This window comes from Syngnathus acus, chromosome 6, assembly GCF_901709675.1.
Source record: "Syngnathus acus chromosome 6, fSynAcu1.2, whole genome shotgun sequence".
NCBI classification, from domain to species: domain Eukaryota; kingdom Metazoa; phylum Chordata; class Actinopteri; order Syngnathiformes; family Syngnathidae; genus Syngnathus; species Syngnathus acus.
In genome coordinates, this window is record NC_051092.1 from 3,497,277 (window position 1) to 3,520,768 (window position 23,492).

The 23,492-nt window shown below is 48.2% G+C and overlaps 1 protein-coding gene across 1 annotated transcript; it reads left to right on the forward strand.

Annotated features, from left to right (window-relative positions):
* The first annotated feature begins 2,056 nt into the window (after positions 1 to 2,056).
* cttnbp2 (cortactin binding protein 2) lies at positions 2,057 to 23,375 on the forward strand. Its single transcript, XM_037254183.1, has 23 exons — positions 2,057 to 2,630; positions 4,922 to 5,029; positions 13,361 to 13,591; positions 14,960 to 16,304; positions 16,976 to 17,236; positions 17,327 to 17,426; positions 17,511 to 17,661; positions 17,781 to 17,987; positions 18,058 to 18,175; positions 18,240 to 18,500; positions 18,587 to 18,682; positions 18,830 to 18,909; positions 19,216 to 19,302; positions 19,560 to 19,659; positions 19,740 to 19,895; positions 20,045 to 20,217; positions 20,337 to 20,515; positions 20,578 to 20,786; positions 20,866 to 21,036; positions 21,218 to 21,269; positions 21,378 to 21,477; positions 21,571 to 21,672; positions 21,895 to 23,375. The coding sequence occupies exons 1-23, from the start codon at positions 2,544 to 2,546 to the stop codon at positions 22,114 to 22,116; spliced, it is 4,596 nt and encodes a 1,531-aa protein (XP_037110078.1). The 5' UTR covers positions 2,057 to 2,543; the 3' UTR covers positions 22,117 to 23,375.
* Positions 23,376 to 23,492: the final 117 nt, after the last annotated feature.

The following is a 23,492-nucleotide window of genomic DNA, read 5'->3' on the forward strand; positions in this document are numbered from 1 at the left end:
CATGCAAACAATGTAAACCCTTGTTATCTTTCACACTGCTTTTGGAAACCCCATCTTTGATGCTTGGCGATGTGTGTAAACAGAAATGTGATTGCAGGTTAAGTGCATTCCTGACACGTAATATGTAAGAAGAAGCTGGTGTAAAAGGACCACAATGTTGAGGAATAGCAAGCAGCGGCGGAATTGGATCGAAACTCCAAATTTGATGTAAAGTTGGGATATGTTCCTGCTGAGTTTTCAATTTCAGGAGTGCCGACAAGTCCGTCTCGGAATGAAAATGAGCCTAAGATGGTTACATCGAACCAAAATGGCTGACCTGTGTGTCAATTTCAAACACCTGCTGCCTGCGCGCCAGTCACAGGATGTTAATGAGACAGCCTCGGAGGAAGGAAGTGAGCTCTAAACACAGTGCCGTATCATCAGCGAACGAACAGAGGGCCGCTTCACATCTTACGAGGATCATCAAGCCGTGAGTTGTGGCCCACTTAGCAGTCACCCTTCCTCACTGGGTGCTTTTCTTTTTGCCAATGGACTCACTGTCCTTATATCAGTTCACTGAATCGAGTTAGTGTTTCTGGGACTTTCTCACTTCCTAATACTCTCCCCTCTCATCCACGATCTGTCTTGCTAATCCAATGCAGGGATCTGGAGCTCTTCCCGTTTGCAGACAACCGAGGCGGGGGTCATCCCGGGATGTCACCAGGCTCTCGATAAGTCTCAATATTTAGTTTGGCGGCCAACCGGGGGAATTTGTGCCATCCTGATCCCATATCAAACGCTCCATCGCAGAGGGACACTATTCATCCGTCTGCTCTTCGGGGAGCTTCCATGTGTTCACCTGGACTGTTATTCAGAGCGGCTCATCATAAAGGAGCTCTTGAAAAGGAGAGGACATGCTCTTGGAATGACAGAAGGCCGTCCTTGGCATGTCAGCGGTGGTCACGACCACTGATGAATGATAAGAGGCACGGGATTAATAGACTCATGGTGGAGGTGTGCTCTTCTGACAGCCTGTTAGGATTTCATACATGATCAGACAGCACACTACGTTTCTTCTACATGACACAACAGCGATGATACAACAATACTACTATGTATACATTATACTACATAAGCCTACGCTATGTATATTGTACTGCAACTACTACTACGGTAGCAAGTTCTTTGTCCCAACACCAAGCGCGTACGAGACAACTAAAATGGGGAATACGAGAGCGGCACTTGCTGCCAACGTTTGACCTAAATAGAGACGCGCTAACCTCATTCTGCACCAGCGGCCTGGATCAACTACATCCGTTAATCCTAAAACCACATCTGGGAGCCGAGAAGGCCTCCGTCCTCCCTTTCCCGCCGTGCCGCCAAGAATATATCCATAGCGGGGAGGTTTCAAGCGGGAGCTTTAACTCGTGTAAGATTAACGCTGAGCTTCTGTTTCCGTAGATATGACAATGACACATCGGGCTCATTCGCTGCCACTATCGTACCCTAAATTTTATGCTGAACTAGTTTTATACTACACAATACGGCACATGCAGCTCATTCGGAGTACACTGCAGTTCAGGAGAGATCAGAACATATCACTGTGGCCCTAAAGCATATTAGTAAACGTAGTGAATGTCGTTTTTTCGTCGGGGTTTGTTATAGGTTGCAAAGACGTTCGTCAGACATTCACAAACTGTTTTAATGGTCCCAACCAGATTTTCTTGTCGCCATAAAAAAAATCATGTGAAAATAATATGTCAGTACTACTGTATACAGTAATCCCTCGTTTATCGCGGATGATTGGTTCCAAAAACCACCCGCGATAAATGAAATCCGCGAAGTACGGTCACCAACAAGAAGTACTGGGCAGGCTAACGAGTTAGCGGAAAGATGCTAATTCGCGATCGTGCTGACACGCGAAAACGGACTTTGGAGCAATACTACATTGTCCTAAAGGTTAGACACATGTTTCCTCAATTTAGAAGTTTTATTTTGACTTTTAAATGTTTTTTTAATTTGGGGAAAAAAAATCCGCGATGTAGTGAAGCCGCGATAAACGAAACGCGAAGTGGCGAGGGATCACTGTGCTATACTGCTATGTTATGCAATGCTATGCTATACTGAACTATGCGACACAGAATTATAGAGATGACAGAATGATGATGATGATGATGATGTTTTCGAGCAGCTTTCTTTCCCACAAATGTTGTTGTCAGTCATTAGAAGCACGCGCCCCCTTTTACATCTGGATTTGTCCGCCTGCCTGGCTAGCTTCTCCGGGCCCGCCCCCCTCTATTACCCGCCTCCCTCCTTCCCATCAGCCCCCCACTCCCTCCATCGACTCATTGGTCTGCGGGCTCCTCTTTACGGCTGTCGCCCTCGACCCCTCTCGTGGCCCTCCTCGTCTTCTTCTCCACCTTGTGCTTTATCTCCCTCCTTCCCGGACTCATGTCGCCCTGGGCGTGCGGATGACTCTGGTCCAGCAGCGAACTAGTTAACGAGCGGCGGCGGATGAGCCCGCTCCCGCTCTCCGACAGTCAGCGCACCGCCACAGTACGAAGATGGCGTCGGAAGGAACCAGCGGAGAGCAGCCTCCTCCCCCGGTACAGCAAGCCTTGACCGCCGCCGTGCTGGGAAGCGTCGACACGGTAAGACACCGAGGGGGAGCTTCGTGGAAATCACTTGGCGGGGTTTTTAGTCAGAGCCAGGGCGAGAAATGTCGCACATGAATCAGCGGTGAGTGGCCGCCGGGCTTCTCGCGACAATGTCCGGAGGACAACAATCGTCCGTGTCGGTTCGGCCCAGATCAGAACCGAACCAGATAGCTCACCACCCGTGAAAAACACCACCTCCCCCTAACACATCGTAACCCACCATGACAAAATGACGAGCTTTCCCTCAGCTTGGCTTCCATTCGTGATGGAGAATTCTTTTGTTCGCCTCGAGGCTTTTTCGAACCTTCGTCCCGTGATGGAGAAGTGACACGAAATGGCTTCACATTGTAAGCAACGACATTTGCACATTTTTTTGTCTAAGCTACGGATGGCTTGACAGGTTAGTTTGTGACATGATGCTCAGGTGGAACCAAGCGGAACCTTCTCAGGTTCCCTGGGAAGCTCTTGGACCCTGAGGAGGTGCTATTTCTTCACTTTGCTGTGACCAGATGCTCTGGCTTCATTTGTTGACACACACCTACTTGCAATTGTGGCAAGTAATCAACTACAAAGATAGTTTGAGTTTGTACTTAAGTAGATTTTGCAGGTGTCTGTTCTCTATTTGAGTATTTGTTTTCTTGACAATTTTATTTTCATTACCAACAGCTTCATGTTGTATTAGCCATACTTCTGATTTCAACTATTCCCAAACCAAGGCCCTAATATTTTTTTTGGGGGGGGCGGCTTCAAGAAAGATTTCGTGGCGAATACGGTTTGCCAACCTAAAAACCACCTGGACTCCAAACTCATGCAGTTGACATGACTTTGTGGATTTATAGACATTTCTGCCTGGTGAGGACAGTCGGGTGCTTTTAGCGGTTAACACTCTGAACAGCGAGACGGTTAAAAGATCGGAAAAAAATCATTGCGTCTGTTGTGTCAGGGACGATTGTATTATATCATATTTACATTTCGGCATTCGTATTTTGGAAAGTATTCTGGGTTTTTTTTGCTGAAAATCTCCCACTTTCTTGTGTAACAAAATTACTTTGGCGCCATCTGGTGGAATCTTGGTATTGTTAGGTTAATTGAGATTGTTTCTTTTTCCCTATTGAATACAATCACTTATGTAACATGAGTTTATCCTTGTGTACATGCAAGATGCATGGTGTTGATGCTTTATGATCCTCTCCATTGTCAGTGCTTTGCTGCCATCTTGTGGCATCTCTACCCACTGTTTTTAAGTAATTTTATCGATTTTAGATTTTTTAAAATAAATTAAGCAGCCCTAGCCCTGGCTTTGCCATTAAACCCCTTATGCACCAGTTTGTTGTAGAGAAGCTAACTTTGTCATCAGTCTGGACACGCCATTGGTCGCCATGTTTGTCTGGGTCTGTTTAGCATTCCGGTTATTTCCGTGGCAGCTTTTACATGCAAGCAGTGAGTGAAAGTGCACGCGTGGGTTTGAGCGGCAGTACGAGGTGAAGAGCTGCGGAGGAGGTGCTGTTAGGGGGAGGTGGGTTGTGTTCACCAGACACCTTTCTAAATTGGTCTTAATTTCAGTGACTCAGCGGGCATAGCTGGGAGTACCGTGTCACCCTCCGTCTTGCCCTCCCCCCTTTGCGGAGCTCTCTCCAAGACACTTTCGCTTGGCGGCAAGGCGAAACAGGTGCACATGGTAGTCGAGCCTCCTCGGCTCGCTCGCTTCCTTCTCCGTGCCCTCCCACTACCCGAAATGAACCCCCCCGCCGCTGCCATACCTTGGTTAAATAAAGCACTTTGCTCTTTGCTCACACTCGCTGTCGCTGGCTTAAGGCAGGGGGGAAGTTTCTTGTTTGCGGGAGGCCTTTTGACACCATCCAACGCGCATCACATTCTTCTGAAACGAAAAAAACAGCTTGCTTTGAAATTTCATCACAGGTCGGACTTCCCGCCGACCCACCTGTCAGAAAGGACACCTAAACTGTTTGCCTTTCATAAGTGAAGCGGAAAAAAGCTTTTAATTGTGGCAACAAGTGGTGTGGTCAAGCCCGATTACAATCATCCTGACCCGCTAGCTGCAAGGAGCTGCTTAATGACCTAGCTAAACATAATTAGGCTCTAATCGCTGTGAGGTAGGACGAGATAGCTCGCCTAATTGGACGGTTGCGTTTAATTAGAGCAGTATGATGCCAGGAGGGGCGCATTGCAGTTGTGTCAATGCGTCTACGTGTTTTGGCTACACGCTATGTGATTTTAGAAGCGGTTGCCGCCGAAAAGCCTGACTGGTGTTTTTGGTGTTTCAGAAATGCAACTTCAACATGGATAACCTGAGCAAGCCGGAGCTGTTGACCCTGCTGAGCATCATGGAGGGCGAGCTGGAGGCCCGCGACCTGGTCATCGAGGCCCTCAGGGTGAGTCGTGCTCCATTTGAAAATTGGCAGTCCGCTCACTTGCCTTGCGCTTTTTAGCTTAGCCAAGCTTAGCTGTGCTAGGTGAAGTTTTTATTTCAAACTGCCGTTGGTTTTCATACCTGGCTGTTGCTGATTTCTTGTTGGTGTCATTTGGGTATTTTGTTGTTTTTCCTAGCTGAGATAGGAACTGCATGGTTTTACTTCCTGCAGGTATTTGCATTTATCTCAACTATTGGAGCTTTTTTCCTTTTTATGAGACTTCTCTGGTTGCCTCTCAATTAAAGATTAAAGATTAAAAGATTAAAGTCCCAATGATCGTCACACACACACCTGGGTGTGGTGAAATTTGTCCTCTGCATTTAACCCATCCCCGTGTGATTTTAATCCATCCCCTGGGGGAGAGGGGAGCAGTGAGCAGCAGCGGCGCCGCGCTCGGGAATCAGTTGGTGATCTAACCCCCCAATTCCAACCCTTTAATGCTGAGTGCCAAGCAGGGAGGCAATGGGTCCCATTTTTATAGTCTTTGGTATGACCCGGCCGGGGTTTGAACCCACAACCTTCCAGTCTCAGGGCGGACACTCTACCACTAGGCCACTGAGCTGTTGTTTGAGTGTGGCTGTGCGTGTGTGTGGCTTTGATTTGATATGATGTGCAACTTCCCGTTTCGTTGATAGCAGCCTGGACTTTTACAGTACCATAAAGTTAAGTCGATTGAACTCGCTGGTTTATAGGCCATGCGTATTACACGTGACAACAAAAACTGCCGACTGCCTTTTTCAGTGTTCGGGTCAGTCGCTTCTAACTTGACATTACGTCACTCTGTAACAAAAAGAGAAAGTATAACACTTGGGAAATAAAACCAACCATCTTCTCATGAGGTGCACTGAAACATGCGAAACAAAATTTGAACAGCATTTTTAGATGTATTACCCCACAAAAACTCAAAACCTTTGTCATTTTTAAATGTGACTTTAGTAGTTTTTATGATCCGAAAGACCTCCCTGGTGCCTTCTACCATCGTATGTCCCTTTTAAGACAAAGGTAATTAATCATTGATTTTGTCTAATGTTTAAATCTTGATTGCAATCTGCATTCCGTCCCGGCCAGGTTTCAGTGAGTTGCGCAATGATCCTGTTTGTTCTGGGCAGACCGGTGTCATTCGAGGCAGGCATGCGTAGCGTAGACTCCATAAGTGTTACGAGTCTCACCACGGCACCTGGAAGGTGATCCCACGTGAAACATCTCCGAGAAGACGCCAGCTGTGGATGTCAGATGAACTTGTACGCGGGTTCCCGCGAGGACGCACTAGCACTGATCCATCACTCGTCGCCAGGCTCCGTGGCGTTATTAAGCCGCTTCGGAGCTGCAGATTAATTAGCATGTGGCTAAAGCCCCGCTGATCCGCTGTATCGGGTTTCGTCCAAGCAAAAAGAAAGGAGCTTGTAAGCTGATTAGCCCGACAACAATGGTGACGCTGTCACATGATTAGCGCAAGCTCGTCAAAAAGGCGACCGTGCGTCTCTATGGAATTCTCTGCGTAGTTATTTTTAGATATCGGCAGGTAGAGCCGTGCGTGTAAAAAAAATTAAATCTGCAAGTGATGCTAAACGGTGCCCCGGTAAACGTTGACTCATTTGAAGGAACTTGGTCACACAACTGTTTGACTTAGTTGCGTTTCCCAGCCAAACTCAAGGGTGTGAACTCTGACATTTGAGTTGTCATTTCTAAGGGAATGTTAAAGAGGAAATGAAAAACTTGGACACTGGCTGCAAAGTCACCAGGAGCAGTCGATAGACCCTTGTCAACCCACATGGCAAAAGTTCCCCTTTGTGGTTTTAAATTTGGTGGGCATATCCATTTTGAGTAGACCCACAAAAACAGTCTCCATGCGTGAAAAGAACAGAACGTTTGCTATTTGCCCAAAAGAACACATGTGCTGTTTTGTTGAATAGGAAATATGGTTACTATGCTCAATGTTTTGGACAAGGTGAACATCTCATGTGTTCAACCACAAAAAAAATCAAATACAATGAAGTTTCTTATTTGCGGAAGGGTAAGGGAACTTCACTGGCTTTAAGGCTAATACATAGTGTGACCAAGTTGCCCTTTGGGAAAACAAGATTCACAATGTTGGCTAAGGTCTTGTCGAGTGTGGGACAAGGAAGTCTGGCATTTAGTCTGGATCAATCTCTGGATTTCCTCCAAATTTAATTTTGATCAATCATCAACTTGAAATTTGGCAGCCATGTCTATCAGGAAAACTGCAAAAAATTTGCCATTTTGGTTTGATCTAAAAAACCCTTACCCCCTGAAGTGTTTTGAAAATTCCGCTCTGAGGCAAATTTGATTGAGCAAAATGAAAAATAGTCTATCATGAGTACAGCCACCAAAAAAAGTCTCCATTTTGGATCATTTCTACCAAATTTGAAGCACGTATCCAAAACGACTTGATTGTAAGAAAAAAAAAAATTGAGTTTTGTCAGAGTGTGTGTGCATGTGTTTGTGCGATCGTAGCAGTGAAATCCGATGACTTGTCCACGTAGCACAGTTTAGGAATAAGTAAGAATAGAGTGTTGCTATGAAAGCTTCGCGAGTAGAGTTGAGGTCAACCGTGACGGGAGGTCTGAATTCTCGGAACGTCGGTCCCCGCGAGGTCACGTGATCCACCACATGACTAAGCCGCTGTCAGCGGCCGGCCCATACATGCTTGGCACGACGCAACGCAACGTAACATAACACATGCCTCGGGCGGGCGGCCGGGCGGCGTGACGTTAGCGGCCAGCATCTCGCTATTTAAGGCACGTCCTGTTGCTGGGCTTCTCCGGCGTTTGCCCTCAGCACGCTGCCATTTCTCTCCCTTTATCTTCTTTTTGTCCTCTCTGCCCCCACATCAATCGTTGTGTGTAATTGTGTCATTGCGTGTTACGCTAGCTGTTAAACCGGAGAGTGTGGCTCTGATGGAGTCCGTTGCCGTGGAAACTCTTCACTCATGCACAGGTTTGAACTGATTAGCGAGCCTTTGACCCGCATATTACAACATCAGTCTCCTAATGCTAATACTTAGCCTCTAATGTAATAATACTTTGTTTACATTTGTTCGCAATGGACCACATGTTGGGGAGGTTCTAAGACTAGTAAGATCCGAGGTCCAGAATGCTCGTTGATTTCTCATTTGAAAAAAAAGAAAAAAAAGTCATAAGGTATGAAACCTTATGAATTTTTTTTACTTTTCTTTTTCAAACAAGCTTGAAATTCAAGTTAAGAATTTTTTACATCACAAAGCATAAATCAAAATAAAATGAAAAATAATTACACATTGTCTGATATAATTAGCAAGTCAGAACAAAAGGGTTGCAGCCAAGAATGGGCAAGTGGCGTATAAATGAATGAAACTCATAAATTACCAAAAGAAAATCTGATCAAATATGTTTGCCCTGTTTTCTAGAAGGATTATTTTACAATTTTGACTTCTCAGCAACGCTGGGAATTCAATTATTCAACGATCGTGCCTTTCTTCCACGATAATTGGCATCAAATATTTAGCATCGACATGCTAACTTTTGCTCGCTGCAAACACGCACGCACGCAATGACACGGCATGCTCTTATTGGTGGGCTGCCTAGCAACCAGTCCTCTCTACCTGGACCCTCCGTAGGCTCCCATCCTCGTGTTTCACCGCCACCCACCGACATTCCGCTCCAGAATGAGGCTGAAAAGAGCCCGAGTGTCAATCTTTGCCCCCCCTCACCCACTCCGCTTCCATTCCCGGAAGCCTCCTGAGAGCCTAGCTTTTTTTTTTTCTCTTTCTCTCTCCCTCTCCAAGTGCTGTCAGCTGAAGGCGTCTCCTCGCTCCCACGAGGGGGAAGAAGCGTGTCTGAGTGCTCGTATGGATGCATGCATGATGCATTCCAAAGTCTTTTCACGGCAAAAAAAATATGCTTTTAGTACAAGGGATAGATTTTTCAGGGTCTCAGATTGACCTGGCAATATTTCGTCTTTGTCGGTACTATTGAAGATGTCAAGTTGGTTTTTTTTCCATTTTATTTCCATTCATTAAGTGTCTAATTTTCCGAATGTTTCCTCATACAAACGGGCTCACAGAACCAATTAAGTTTGTTATCTTAGTTCCCGCACTACAATAAATAAATAAACAAGTTACATAAATAGATATATTGCTTGCACCGTGATCTCTTATGAGTGACAGGTCGCAAAAATCCTGACGTGAAACGTCATTTTAAGCCTTCGTTCGTGTGCTTGTGCGCGTTGTTGCGTGTCCTCGGCGCGCAAAACCGGGTCGGCGATGAAGAGGAAGGATCGGTGAAGAGCTGAGCGGAAGTAGGTCATAGCCAACGTCTAATCTTCTCCACTTGCAACGCTCGCTCTCCTCCTCTTCCTCTCTTATTGAGGCCAACGTTTCGCTCCTTCTTTTCGTCAACGTCCGTAACACCGATTGGGAATCGAACCCGCCGCCCAGGATGCATTTGAGCGTGAATCGGCAGAGAACGTCGTCTTCTGTCGTGCTCTCGCATCAATTAACACTTTCCCACACCGGACGGTGTGCGACTGTGCGTGTGAATGAAGGCAGCAGCTGCGAGAGGTCCACTTCAGGTTACCACTGCCAAAGAAATGAAAATGAGGAGAAAATCAAACATTTCTTTTCCAATATGATGTTCATCTTTTCTGGCCGGCATCAAAGGAGAGAAGACGAGAGGCTTTCATCCGCCGCGCTTTGTGTGTAGTTGTGGCATCACAGACGAGCGAGCGTGGGAGTTCACCCGGAGTCGTTGCAACAAGAACACAACCGTCGATGAGAGTCGGCCATATTTGAGATTCTTACGTGAAATATCATGCGCTGTACATGAGCCGCCTTAGAGGCGTGCATAACGTAAAGAACGTCCGTGAGCATGGAATGGTGGTGGTGGGGGGCATCCATTTAAATGTCAAACCCTGCCTGAGTCACGACTAGACGGGCGGGAGGGCGCTTGGGATGTTGTCGCCGTGAGAGCGTGAGGTCAATGCCAGTCGATGAAGTCACGTGTGCAAGATCCACCATTTTGTTTCCATCTGATAGCCCTGCTTTGTTTATATTGATGTTTTCATGTTCTGTTGATATATTGTTGCTCATAAAAAACGGAAAAATATGTTGTAGCCAAGCAGATGTTTTGTGGCCAAATGCTCAAGCAGATGTTCGTGCCACCTGCTCGACAAGTGCAGCCGCCTCCGGGATCTGCATGCTGGATAAGGGGGGGTCGTCCCATGTGTGTGTGGAGGCTAACGACTGTGGATGCTCAGCATTAGATCAGGACAGGAAATGGCAGAAGATGACAAAGTCCTCCTGGATGTGGGCCACCATGTCCGAAGGGAAGCCCCGTGGCACGCTACAAGCCACATGGACTTCCCTCTAGGCCTTACTAGCCCTTGATCTGACTTTGTTCCACTTCTGTCACGTCGTTAGCAGGATTCATCACAAGGCTCTTTCACAGAGTGCCCGCAAAATGGACGCATCATCAGTTGTATCTAAGTGATTGCTCCTATTATGCATTACAAGGGCCAACTTCAAAATTAAAGCCGACCAAGGCTTCCCAAAGATGCACATCAGATAAACAGTCTCTCAAAGCAGAACAAAATCCTCCTTTTTTTTTTTTTTTAATCTCTTGTCAGTTCCGGACCCAGATTCACCCCCCGCCTTCACGACCGCCTGTCGAGCAATCACAGCGTAGCGTCGACAATTGGGTTTAGCTGAAGCAGCTCCTCCGTTATTATCCGCTTCCTCCCGCCTGGGGGCAGCCAAGTTTTTTCTTCCTCGGGTTGGTGTTCCGGCAGACGTGGGCGAAGTACGCGCCGTTCTCGGGCTCCCTCACAGAACGTCTTTTGTCTCGACGACCAGTTTCCCGAGCAACAGAGGCGTACAAGCTAGCTTCAGATACCCCGCCGCTAGTTGGCGGTACAGAACGAGATTAAGTCAAATGAATTCTGAGCTGAGTCAATTAAGTTTTGTACATCACAAGTTGTGTTTGATGAACGCCATCAAGCAGCTAGCTCACTGCCATCGCTTTGGCTCAGCATCAAATGTACACACAGTAAGCGTTGGCATTAGAGGACGCACCTCCTGCTTCCATCCCGCTGGTGTGCTAACGAGTCTCTGATTGGCGCCGCGGTGGTTTCTCGCCCTGCCAACGGTCGGCGCTAGCTGCCAACATTGTTTTGGACGGCGGAAGCCTTTTGATCCTTGGAAGGGACATCGTGGTCTAATCAAACATGACCACAGCTTGAAATGGACCCTCACCACGTTGTAGTTTTTATTGGACGCAACAGTTGGAAGCGTTATTTGGATACAAGATAATTTACGATTTGAACTTTTATGACCACTCGAACAAATTGACCTTTTCTAATCAGGAAATTAAATGCACATACTGGAAAAATAAATCAACCATGTTTGTGTATGTGTGTTTGAGTGTGTCCATGTGTCTGCGTTTACGGGCTTTATTGTGTGTGCTGAGCGCTGTGGTATTGTAGTCGATATTATATATTTAAAATGATCCCTGTTGGCTTGTTGTTCGGCCTTCCCGCATCTCGCCAACACAGTGGCGACCATGATACATGTTGATCCATGTGTTTGTGTACGTGTAAATGTTCTCATGTTAAACTAGCCAAGTGAAAAGGGATGACACAATCACAACAACATCGCTAAATCCATTTTCTGTTGCTCAAGAGCAAATTGAATTAATTCCTTCTGCAAGACTGATCTAACATCCTGTCAGGGCACATTTTCTGGAGTGAGCAAAACGCTGGCTACCGCTAATGGTAGGCTCAGACCACGGGGCTCAGAAAATTGAGATGAGTCGCATCTTACAGTAACTTTGAGTTGTTACAGGCCTACGCGCACACACACACACACACACACACACACACACACACACACACACACACACACACACACACACAAAGTGTCAGTATCAGATGTTGGGGGGGATTTTTGTTGTTTTGCCCATAGGGAAAACACAGTTTAATGAAGCAGGAAAGGGGGTTAGCAGGGGGGCCTGCATGGGTTTATGGTGCCATTAAACAGATAAAAATAGATAGCAAGGAGCTGCTGACGACGCACACACACACACACACACACACACACACACACACACACATAGCTGCAAGTCATGCTCGTGTATGTAAACGTACACTTGGGTGCAAAGCTTTGCGGTCCTGACGCTAGCCGAAGTCCAGCAGATGGTTGGGATAGCTAGCTTGTGATTAGCATTCATAGAGTAACACAAGACGAATTAGCGCTAGCATGCACAATTTTTGCAACATTGGCATGAATGTTATTGTTTTTTTTTATAAAGTAAATTAGACAGATCATGTAAGCTGTGCTAGCTTTTCTGCTGACACAGAAAATGTTTAGTTAAGTTAGCCATCCTGCTAATGGCAATTAGCCAACTGTTGACTGATGTCAGCTATGTTAGCCATTAATTATTCAATACGAAACTCGTGAAACATGTTAGCTCCACTAGCCATCCAGTCATGTCTCCCTGATGTCTAGTGTTAGCTAATGCTATTGCTAATGCTAACTACTTTGCGTTTACATTGTCAGGGCGTTTGTACGCTGGTCTCGGAATATAATTTCGAAATTTCCTTCTGCTTGTAACTCTTTCAAGCTTCTTGTTCTATTTCTCTGTACTTCTTCTTCAGATGTCTGTCCACTTTTCCGTGCTTCCTTACTAGGCCTTTGTTTGCCTCCCTCTTACTTTGTGCTTCGTTTTCTGGCTTCTTTCCAAATGACTTACACTTGGTGCTTCCTTTTTAGGCTTCTGTCTGCGTCTCTCATTTGTTCTTTTTCAGACTTCAATCTACTTTCCCGTCACTCTGCTCCTTTTCCTGACTTGCACGACACGTACAGGTGTCACAAGCGTCAAAGGAAGATTCCACTGTTTAGTTTACTCGCTTCGAACACACTGTAATCATCATTTTGCTCGTGAAAGATAAACACTTTAAAGGGCACTACTGACAAATGCGTGTTGTTCTTGTGTTTGAAGGTCAGCTACAGCGAAATGAGCCTGTGCAGCTCGCACACACACACACACACAGTCGATATATCGACGTGCTCGTCGTAACATCGCACAAGGTCTGACGGACAGGCGTGGTCAGTCCCCCCCCCCGACTCACTCTCTCGCATCCCAGACAAAGTGGCCGTCTAGAAGCTGACCGACAGATCATTTATGCAGCATATTTAATTAAAAAATGTACACAATATAAAAAACAGTGAACTAAAACTACATAGTCGAGTTTTAGTGGTCAATGAAGTTGCTTACATTTATTTTGTCCTTTCTCTGGTAGGCTCAAAGGAAAGAAGTGTTCCTGCAAGAGCGCTACAGCCGCTACAGCCTCACCGACCCCTTCCTGGCGCTGCAGCGGGACTTTGACTGCAGCGTCCCACGAGGAGACAAGGAGCGGCGGCCGCTGGGCTCCAACCCCATGTCCGTCCTGGAGGCCGTCATGGCGCACTGTAGGAAGATGCAGGAGCGCATGTCTGCGCAGTTGGCCGCTGCCGAGAGCCGCCAGAAGAGGGTAAGGCAGCTCCGGGCCGAATTGACTATGTCGCCTAGTAACTATGTCACCAATCAAATCTTTACACAAATTTGGTATGAAATGACTGGAATGGGCCTAAAGTGTGTGTGCCTACATTCATGTTTACACTACCCATTCTTCTGGTGCGTCATTTCTATTTTCACCGCTTGACTAAGTGTGTTTATGACTGCATAAGCTTTTCCTGGGGTCTCTTTGGGATTTTGTGCACCCCCGTCCCTCCCGCCGTGAGGTATGCTGCGGTGAAATTGTTTAGATAAAAGCAAAATGGGATTGTAGCATTTCAAAAGCGTGAGTAGAGGAATGAATACAGTGTGCCCTTTCCTTGAACCTCTTGAAAATTACAGATATGAAGCAGTCGAGAGCCAACTGGAAGGTTAAGTCAACCACACGAGAAGGGAGTAACCGCTTAAATATATAGAGAGCCGTGTTTTTGAATGTGCCTATGCATTCTGCATGTGCTTTAAATTACAGTTGCGTTCACAATCATAGCAGCCAGTTTAAAAACAAACTCCAAAACACAAAGCCGGCTGGTTGTAAACAATGTCCATGTTCACAGAGTACAAAAACTTTGGATGTTCCAACTTCCTGAAAAGATTGATCTTACTTTATCCTAAAACAAAGGCATGAATGATGCACTTAAGCTGAAACGAAGACAATATTTTGATGATTGCAAAGCAGCTGCTGGCGTGAAAGCGGATCGGTGGCACATGCGGGCAACAGCTTCACGAGGAGAAGAGCCTCACTGGGATCTTTGCGTTGCTGGGTAGAGGGAATTTCAGCCGCACGCTCGGCGCTATCTTTATCCGCACTCCCCTTTTCCGCTCTCGTCATCCTGCTACCGCGGGCTCGCTGATGAATTATCCTTGAGCTCAACACAGGCAAGGTGATGTCGCCCCCCCCACCACCACCATGTTAACATTTATCTCAGTCAAAATTCAATGGCCAGCCGACACGCCGTCTCTGATGTCATACAGTAGCAGAGTCAGCAGCCGCACGTGTGTGGGATTTTCCAGAGCCTTGGCGGAGGTCTGCTGAGAGTGCAATCTCCTGCCAATTAGCAGCTGGTGGCAACAGTTGGTTTGTTATGACCTCTTCACAATGGAAGGATCTTTTATTGGGGAGCCTCGTTAGCGGGGTGGACCCCTTCACCCTCGGCCCACGAGCTGCCGTCCGGCTAACAATAGCGCCGGCCTTCCAATTATAGCAGAACGGGTCATTGCAGTGATCAGAGGTCTGACCCACAACGACTAGTGTTACACAACCGAGCTGACGGCACAATTGAGTCATTTGGCTGTTTAGTTAGTCATCAAGTTTGTAAAGATGCTGTTTGTGTTTTTCCTGCGGCAGCTGGAGATGGAGAAGCTACAGCTGCAGAGCCTGGAGAAGGAACATCGCAAGCTGACGGCGCAGCTGAAGGACGAGCGCGAGAAGAACAAGCACATCGTCATGATGCTGGTGCGCGAGTGCAAGCAACTGGCCACACGCGTGGTGGAGGAGTCGCAGCGCTTCGACGAGCTCCAGGCCCGACTGGACGAGGAGGGCCTGGCCTCCGGGCGCCTGCGGGAGGAGCTGAGCGCCGAGCGGCAGCGCGGCCAGCAGATGGAGGCCAAGATGGAGAAGCAGCTGTCTGAGTTGGACACTGAGCGTGAGCAGCTGCGGGCCAGGCTGGGCCGCGAGGAGGCAGAGAGCCAGAACCTACGGCAGCAGGTGGAGCAGCTCAGAACTGAACGCGGGGGTGCCAAGGACGGGGCCCAACCTGCCGTCCCCGCCTGCTCGCCGCCTAAAGCTTCAGTTTCCGTGGCCACGGATCTCATCAGCTGTCAAACAGCTTCCTGCCAAACGGACCAGCCCCTCCCTGAGGTGGAGGGTCCCAAGAAGACTCCCCTTACCATAGCCGCCAAACCAACCACGGGCCCTTACGCCGCTCTCAGCCTGCCAAAAAGCACCGCTCGGGGAATCGTCCACAGCGGCTCGGCAGGCCCGGCGCAGAGCGAGAACGGCTCTGAGGCCCAAGCTCCCCCCCACGGCCTACCCACTGGGGTCAGCCCCCGCGTCCAGGCGGCCCGCTACAAGTTCCAGGAACAGGACCAAAATGGCACGGCCTCCCAGAGTCCCCCGGCCCGGGACCCTTCCCCCAACAACCGGGACAACTTTGCTGCCAAGCAACAAGCGCGCCACACGGTCACCCAGGTCCTGTCGCGCTTCACCAGCCCTCCAGCAGGGGGGCTGCGACCCAGCCTGCCGCACTCGGCCTCGGAAGGAGGGCCCTTCCCCAGCCGCCTCAGCCACCCCATTGGCCTTAAGTCCCCCACTGTGGCCAGAATCGACCGGGGAAACCCTCCTCCCATCCCTCCCAAAAAACCCGGGCTCTCCCAGACCCCCTCGCCCCCTCATCCGCCCATGAAAGTAGTGGGGGACAGCGGACGCTCTCATGGGGTGGGGCTCAAATCAGCTACACCCCAGCTGCCGCCCAAACCCACCCTGGACCTGGTACCAGCCCTGACGGCCTCTCAGGTGGGTACACAGCCCCTCAATCGCTCCCCGGGGCCCGACCAGTTTGCAGAAAGCCGCCCTGTCGTCGTCACCCCTTCCATCCCCTCCATCAACCCCCTTCCCTCCTCCCTCTCCATTAGTGCTCCATCCAACTGTAGTCCCCGTGCCCCCGCAGACAGCCCCCTGGCAACAGCATCAGGTAAAGGGGACCCCTTCCTCTTCCCATATTTCATCTTTTTCCAGTTTTCGCCTCTGCCTCTCTTCCAGCTCTCTTTGCGGCACCTAGCCCAACGTATAGCCTAGCTTGGGCTAGCATAGCCCAAGCGTTTACATCATATTATAGCATAGCACAGTGAGAGCGCAGTCCAATAGGAGGCTGCATTTTTAATTCTCCTCCGTCCTCTAGCGCCGCTCTATGTCCCACAGGTTAGCTCAGCTTTTTTGCTTGTGAGACAAAACTACGAGAGGGACGCACTGAGGCTTGCATTTAACTTGAAATATTCCTGATGGTCAGTCACCTCTTTCCTCCCTGAAGCTGATGCCAGTGGCTGCTCTCGCCTCGTCTACCCTTTGCCTTTTCCAACCTGTACTTAGCATGCACCCTAACGTCTTACCTCCTTCACTGGTCTTTCGGGTTTTTGCACTTCTCAGGTAAAACACAGTTCTCATATTTCTATTTTTGTGTTTCAATTGATGATGGCTGCTCTTATATGTATGTTTATGTACTCAGGCATGTTGTTCCCCTCCTCCTCCGCCTGTTCTTCTTCCTCCTCTTCAGCACTTCTAGTGTGATTGTCAACCCTCTCCTGGTTTAACCTGTTCCGTCCCTGCTCCCTCCGCCCCCCCCCCCCTCTCTGGTGCTCCCGGCAGGCTGGTGTCCCTCCGTAGTCTCCCCTCTCGGCAGCTGTGGGCCCGCTGCCCTGGACGGCGGGCGGCCGCTGCTCCTCCTCCAAGCTGCTTCCCAGGGAAATGTCACTTTATTGTCAATGCTGCTTCACCACGCCCACCCGATCACGCCCGACCACGCCCACCTCACCACTGCCACGGACAACCAGCCTACCCGCCACCCACCACAAGACCTCCACAACTTGACTGCTGCCTTGTTTGCTGCTGCTGACCACGGACACACAGGTGGGTAACCATTCCATTGTTTGGATTTGTGCAGGTCTTCCATCTCTATTATTGATTAGAATTTACCGTTTTTTGGTGCGTTCTGCACAGAGTGCGTGAAGCTGCTGCTGTCTTCCGGCTCGCCTGCTGATGTGTCCGACCAAAACCGATTTACACCTTTGCACTTTGCTGCCTCCCACGGCCACAGTAGGTGAGTACAGACAAAAAAAATGACTGACAGATATAATCACAGTTACACCTTCTACTGTTTATTTTTCCTCCCCCCCCCCACCAGCTGTGTGGAGGCTCTGCTGGCTGCGGGCGCCGCTGTGGACGCGGCCGCCGACGGTGGCCAGACCGCCCTCTTCCTGGCCAGCGGGGCGGGCAGGAAACACTGTGTCCACATCCTGCTGAGCGCCGGCGCAGATCGCTCCCGAATGGCCACGGTATAACTTTTTTTAAGGTTCTAATGACAGATGCTACCCAGCCATTATGGTACTAATAATGATGAAGAAAACAAAAAATGCTCATCACTGACTAGTTGATGTGCCGTGGTGCTCTGCAGGACGGCTGCACGTGTCTGCACGCGGCGGTGCAATCAGGTCACGTGGACACGCTGCGTCTGCTCCTCTGTCACCCCGGAGACCCCGCTGCGAGCCCCCGAACCAATGGAGCCGCTGCTCTGCCCGCTGCCCTGCCCGCTGCCCTGCTGAACCACGCCAACGCGGACGGATGGACGGCTGCTCACATGGCGGCCGCTCTCGGCCTGAAGGTGGGATAAATCAAACCCGCTCTCATGCAAAGGCTGTTGATGTTAATATTGTGCGTGTGTGTGTGTGTAGGAGTGTCTGGAGGTTCTGTGTAGCCACCGTGAGCAGGACATCGCGAGAAAAGATAAATGTAGTCGTACCATCCATGACGTTGCCACGGATGACTGCAAAGATCTCCTCGAAAATCTCAGTGAGTTTGAATTTTTTTTTTTTTTTTATTATTATTTTTTAAGTGTCACTCCCCCATGTTGCAGATCAGTACCGCGTCCTGGTGCTTCTCCAGTATTCAGCCACTTCCATGCATGATGATGATGATGATGATGATGTTGAGGAGCGGGCAGGTGAGCTTCAGTCAGTGCTGTGCAGACTGTCAGTGGAGCGCTCCATGCGCTGGTCTCAGCTGAGTGCCTCCATTGGCCACGCCTTCATCACACATTTGCATATGCTGTGTGGCGAGGACGCACAGCGCCCCCCGCTGGGCCTCACACCCGCCAGCATCACCTCTGTCCTAATTGGTGAGTAGTCAATGGTGCCTGGCTAATTTGACATTATTTCCTCTTCCTCCTGACATCAATGTATATGTGGGTCTGTGTGGTTGCAGGAGAAAGTGAGTGGCGGCCTGATCAGGAACTTTCTGTCTCACCTTGGGATCTCGTGCGAAAACCTCTTAGCCAGGTCATCACCGTCCGACTGAAAGGTACGAAAAAGCATTAAAACATCTTGTAACAGTGAATTTGCCTTACTAGCAATTCAAATTCCCCACAGCGCCATCTAGGAAACCTGCAGCTCACCGACTGCTCGTAAAATTGTGTATGTTCGTGATTTTTTTTTTGGGGGGGGTCAGGTCTCTCTGAGTCGTGTCTTGATGAATTGGCACTGGAGTCTCTCTTTCCACTGCCTGTGCTGCTCAACTACGTTCGCTTGGTAAATGCACACACCCCCGCACACACACACAAACACAATAAAATGCTGACAGAAGAAGCGTAGGCGCAAAAAGTGCTGCAGGGGTCTTTGGTCTTTGATGTGGCGGCGGTCTTTATGGCAACTCTAGCACCCCCTGCCTGTCATGTTTGTACAGATTTTAGTATTTTTAGTCCATTACACTGGGCAACAAAGACATTATGATCTCCATATTACACTTTGAAAATAATGTTGCCTTTTGCCTCATGACATGCATCTGATGTTGACGAGTCAAGATTTGTAACCTAAAGCGTGTGTTTGATGTGACAGGCGGAGCAATACGGGAGTGTCATCTTTCACGGCCTGGAGGACAGCTGTCAGGATTACATCGCCGCTCTGCTGGCTCGCTGCATCAAGGTGTGACGATGATGGCACTGAAATGTGAGATCGATGTTATAGGGTTGGAGTTTGAGTCAGGACTTTTTTTTTTTGATGGCCGACCCAGCGCCTAGCTGATTACTGCTATATGGATTATTAGATTATTGTAAAACACAGTCTTACAATATTATAGTATTTGTACAGTGTTTTGCTGGTTGCAGTTCTCCAGACGCATGTGTGAGATTGTCTTGAGTTTCCATGACACCCCCCCCCCCCCCCACCCTCCCTCATGTCAGTCTAAGCAGGAGGCGGGTGGTCAGGCGTGTGAGGTGGTGAAGGTAGAGGTGCAGCCAAGTCTGACTAAGGAGCAACTGCTGGACATCCTCGTCTCCCGCGGTGAGATCTTTATCATCGCCATCGTGGTCATGAGATGACGCGTCACCTCCTCTTCACCCTCGCCTTCCTCCCCCGCGCAGGCTTCCTGCTGCCGGCGTCGGCGCGCGATCACGGCGTCTGCTTGGTGCTGCTGCTGCAGGGTCTGGAGAAGGCGGCATCCCTGCCGGCTCTGCTCGGAGATCTGTGCCACAGCTTGGACAACAGGACGTCCAGTGTCCCCTTGCTGCTCAACGCTGGTGAGTACGCGTGATACGTGGTATTATTGTGTGGCACTGGACTGGACGATGTTAGCTTAACTAGTTAAAAACATTTCTGTATGTAATAGAATTCTTTTCATTTAAGAGACTGATGAGCGTGACAAGAAACTCAATCATTTCCTCTTTAGGTCCACATCACTTCTGCCAGCACAGCTTCCTGATTGGTTCCCTGTCAAAGCCCCGCCTCCAAGGCTCAGAGCTCCGCCTGCAGCAGCACTTCCGCTGGCTGCGCCTGCGCTGGGACCAGGAGCCTCTGCACGGCCTGCTGGCCAGACGCCTGCGCAGGAAGCTGCTGCACCAGGTCAGACAATTCTGGAGTCTCCATCTCATCCACACTGCACACTTGCCGATGATGTCACCAACGAAAGTAGTTGTCCCCTTTCTCGTCCGTCAAGTGGTCTCCTGCGTGTCCCCCTCCAGACAGGAAATGTGGTGTGGTCCAGTGACGGCGTCATGGAGAAGGCCGTGCTGTGGGTGGCTCAAGTCTGGCAGCAGCTCAATGCCTGCTTGGCACATCTAGGAACCCACGAGGCCTTGATGGGACCCAGACACTTCCTGGCCTGCCCTGTCCACACCAACGACGCGCACGGCATTGTCAGGTACGCCTGTGGTACATAAACACACACGCGCACAATACTAACGATTGTCGCGATGCGTTCAGGTGGTTGTCTAGGCTGTGGAGCTCGGTGGTGGTTCCTCGCGTAGAGACGGCGATCATCTCCCGGTTAACGGCCAGGCGCTCCTCCTCATCCCCCTCCTCGTTGCCCAGCAACATCGTTCTGAGCGACGGCCAGCAGGCGGTGCTGAAGGCCGCCCTCAGCATCCTGGTCAACAAGGCCGTCCTGCGGGGATGCCCCCTCCCTCGCCACGGTCAGAACTGATTGATTTTTTAGGATCATTATTTGTCCATTTCAAAATTACAAAATTAAAAACAAATCTCTCTCTTCAGAGGTTGCATTCAGGGGCGGAGCCATCCCTCTGACCGCCATCAACTCCTTGAAAGGAAGTGGCGGCGGCGGCGGCGGCAGGAAGTGTCGAGACAAGCTGCGACGATCCAATACCAGCCCTCGAAAGAGAGCAAGTCCCGTCTCCGGCTGGGCCGGCGGCTCTTTTAGACACGGTAAAGTTAATGTCCGCCGTCAATCATGTTTTGCTAAGGCTTTCGTGGACGATTCAAGCAACGTGATTGATGTCGTCAGTCAGCCATGTTGTACGAAGATATTCTTAATATGAATAATTAGTAATTCTGCCTTTTATCAGTTTGTAGGAAGGCATTATTAAAATCTTGGTTGTGTTTTCAGGCTCAGTATCCTCCACTGATGTTAGCTGCCCCACAAATGGCAAAATCCACAGGTATGTTCAATTCTAATATTACAGCATCTACAATTTCAGTATTGTTGATTACCGCGGGAGGTCGACTACAGATAAAGACATGTACATATGCGTGTGTGTTTTGATCAGGGAGGCGTCCGGTTTGTCTTTGTTCTCGGACGATGAGACTGACCTGATCCAAGAACTGCAGTCGTTGTGCTCCAGTAAGTCAGAACCGGACATCAGACAGGTACGCGCTGCATTACATTTGCGATTTAAGACATCATCAAATACAGAGAAAGAGAGATTATTGAGAAAGGCGTTATTTTTTTTCAATTTCCAGATGTGGGCATCCAAAGACGATGACACCCTCCTGTTTGCACCCGCCAGAGCTCCGCCCTCTACAACAGAGCAGAAAGTAGCCCAAGACCAGTCAGCTCAGTCGGTGAGAACACGCTGACGGGCCACAGGCAACAGGTGGCGCCAAACTGTCAGACCATTTAAGCCAATCACTTTTCAGAAATACTCCAAGCCAGTAATGGTGGAAGCGTGAGTTTGAGGTCCAAGTGGGCTGCATGGGAAGACTGTTACATTTGTTTGTCTTTTATGTTTTGTGATGAAAAAGAATTATGTGAGCCGAAATTTGAGTGTTTGCTGTCCCCCGCAGTCGCTGCTCACGCATGCGGTTGTCCAGAGCAGTCAATGCCGCTCGAGCCCTCGAATCAAATCCCATCTGCCCGTGCCCAGCAGGGGGCAGCAGCAGTCGCCTCGCATCGCCGCGGGCAACAACAACAACAACAACAGCAGCAGCAAAGCAAACGGCAGCAGCAATGTCAAGAAATCATCACAGGAGCACATCTGGCTCCTACAACAACACAATCACAAATGAACACACACACACGTACACACAGCCTCACCCTTCAACAGAAGGGCCAATCACACAAATTAATATATGAAGAAAACAATCATAAGAGGACAGCTAGTTCCACCATAGGGGAAATGATAGTGTCATACTTTAAAAACCTTAAGAGTAACATGAAAACAAATATGAATAAATGTCAGAAATATTAGGAAAATATTATAAATATCGTATATAAAAAAAAATATATATATTAGGAAATATCTCATGGTAGCCTGGTACACACATTAACATGACGTCTGGGAAATGAGCCACTTTTATCTTCAACAAATTATTTTTGCATGCAACACTAAAACGTCTGATATTTTCAAAAAGGCAAGACTTTATTTAAACGACAAAATTATACTGCCCGTTCAGCTGTTATTTTCTGAAAATAATTAATTACACTAGGTAGCGATTTGCTAGAAAATATAAGAATATGAGAAATAATTGTTCTTAGAAATATCTTAACATGACAACCCGCCACTAACCCAAAAAAAAAAATATTTAGAACATTCTCAAAAAAAAACTTTGTGTGTACCAGGCTAAAATGAACACAATGTTTGAAAATGTTTTTAGTCACGAGAAACAAAAATCTCATAGATTGGTATTCAATAAAAGCAAGAGAGTAGGTTCTTCAAATGTGTATCTGACGATATCTACAGTAAGTGGTGTATCAGTATTACTGTATATGACGGTGTGCACACGCTCCCCTCCCTCCCTCCTCCCTCTTAGCAGACCACGTTTGAACTGTTTGTACTTGTCACACTTTGTTGTGTGTACTTTGGGGACCACACTTTTGTTCTAGAAGCAATTATTGGGTTGTCGGTCGCTCTGCGTCATCGGCTGTTTTTTTTCCCTTTTGACTCTTTTTGTGTTTGCTCTGTGGCTTGGACATGAATCAGGGTTTTTCGTGTATATAAGAGTTTTAGCGTTAGCACGTCGTCACAATGACGTTTATACAGTAAACTTTAAAGAAAAGTGTTTGTAAAGTTTGAAAGTGAGTACTAGACGTGTACTGTAAGCCATACTACTACTACTACTACAAGCTTTCTTTTCTCATCAATCACTGTGTATGCGTTTATTCTCAACCAATATTTCTTTGATGTTTATAAATCTATGGAGAAATATATAATTATATACATGTATGTATACATATGTACAGGAGAGACGTTAGTCAAAGGTGTACAATGGCTGTTTGCGGTTTTTAAAAAAAAGTACCACAAAAAATATTAAAATATTTAAAAATTGCCACAGACTGAAAATCTTCCCTATACAAATTTGATGAATGTTCCTTGAGGAAAGGGAAAACAAACATGTTTTTATTAAAAAAAATTAAGATAAAAAAATAAATTAGGAAAAATTGA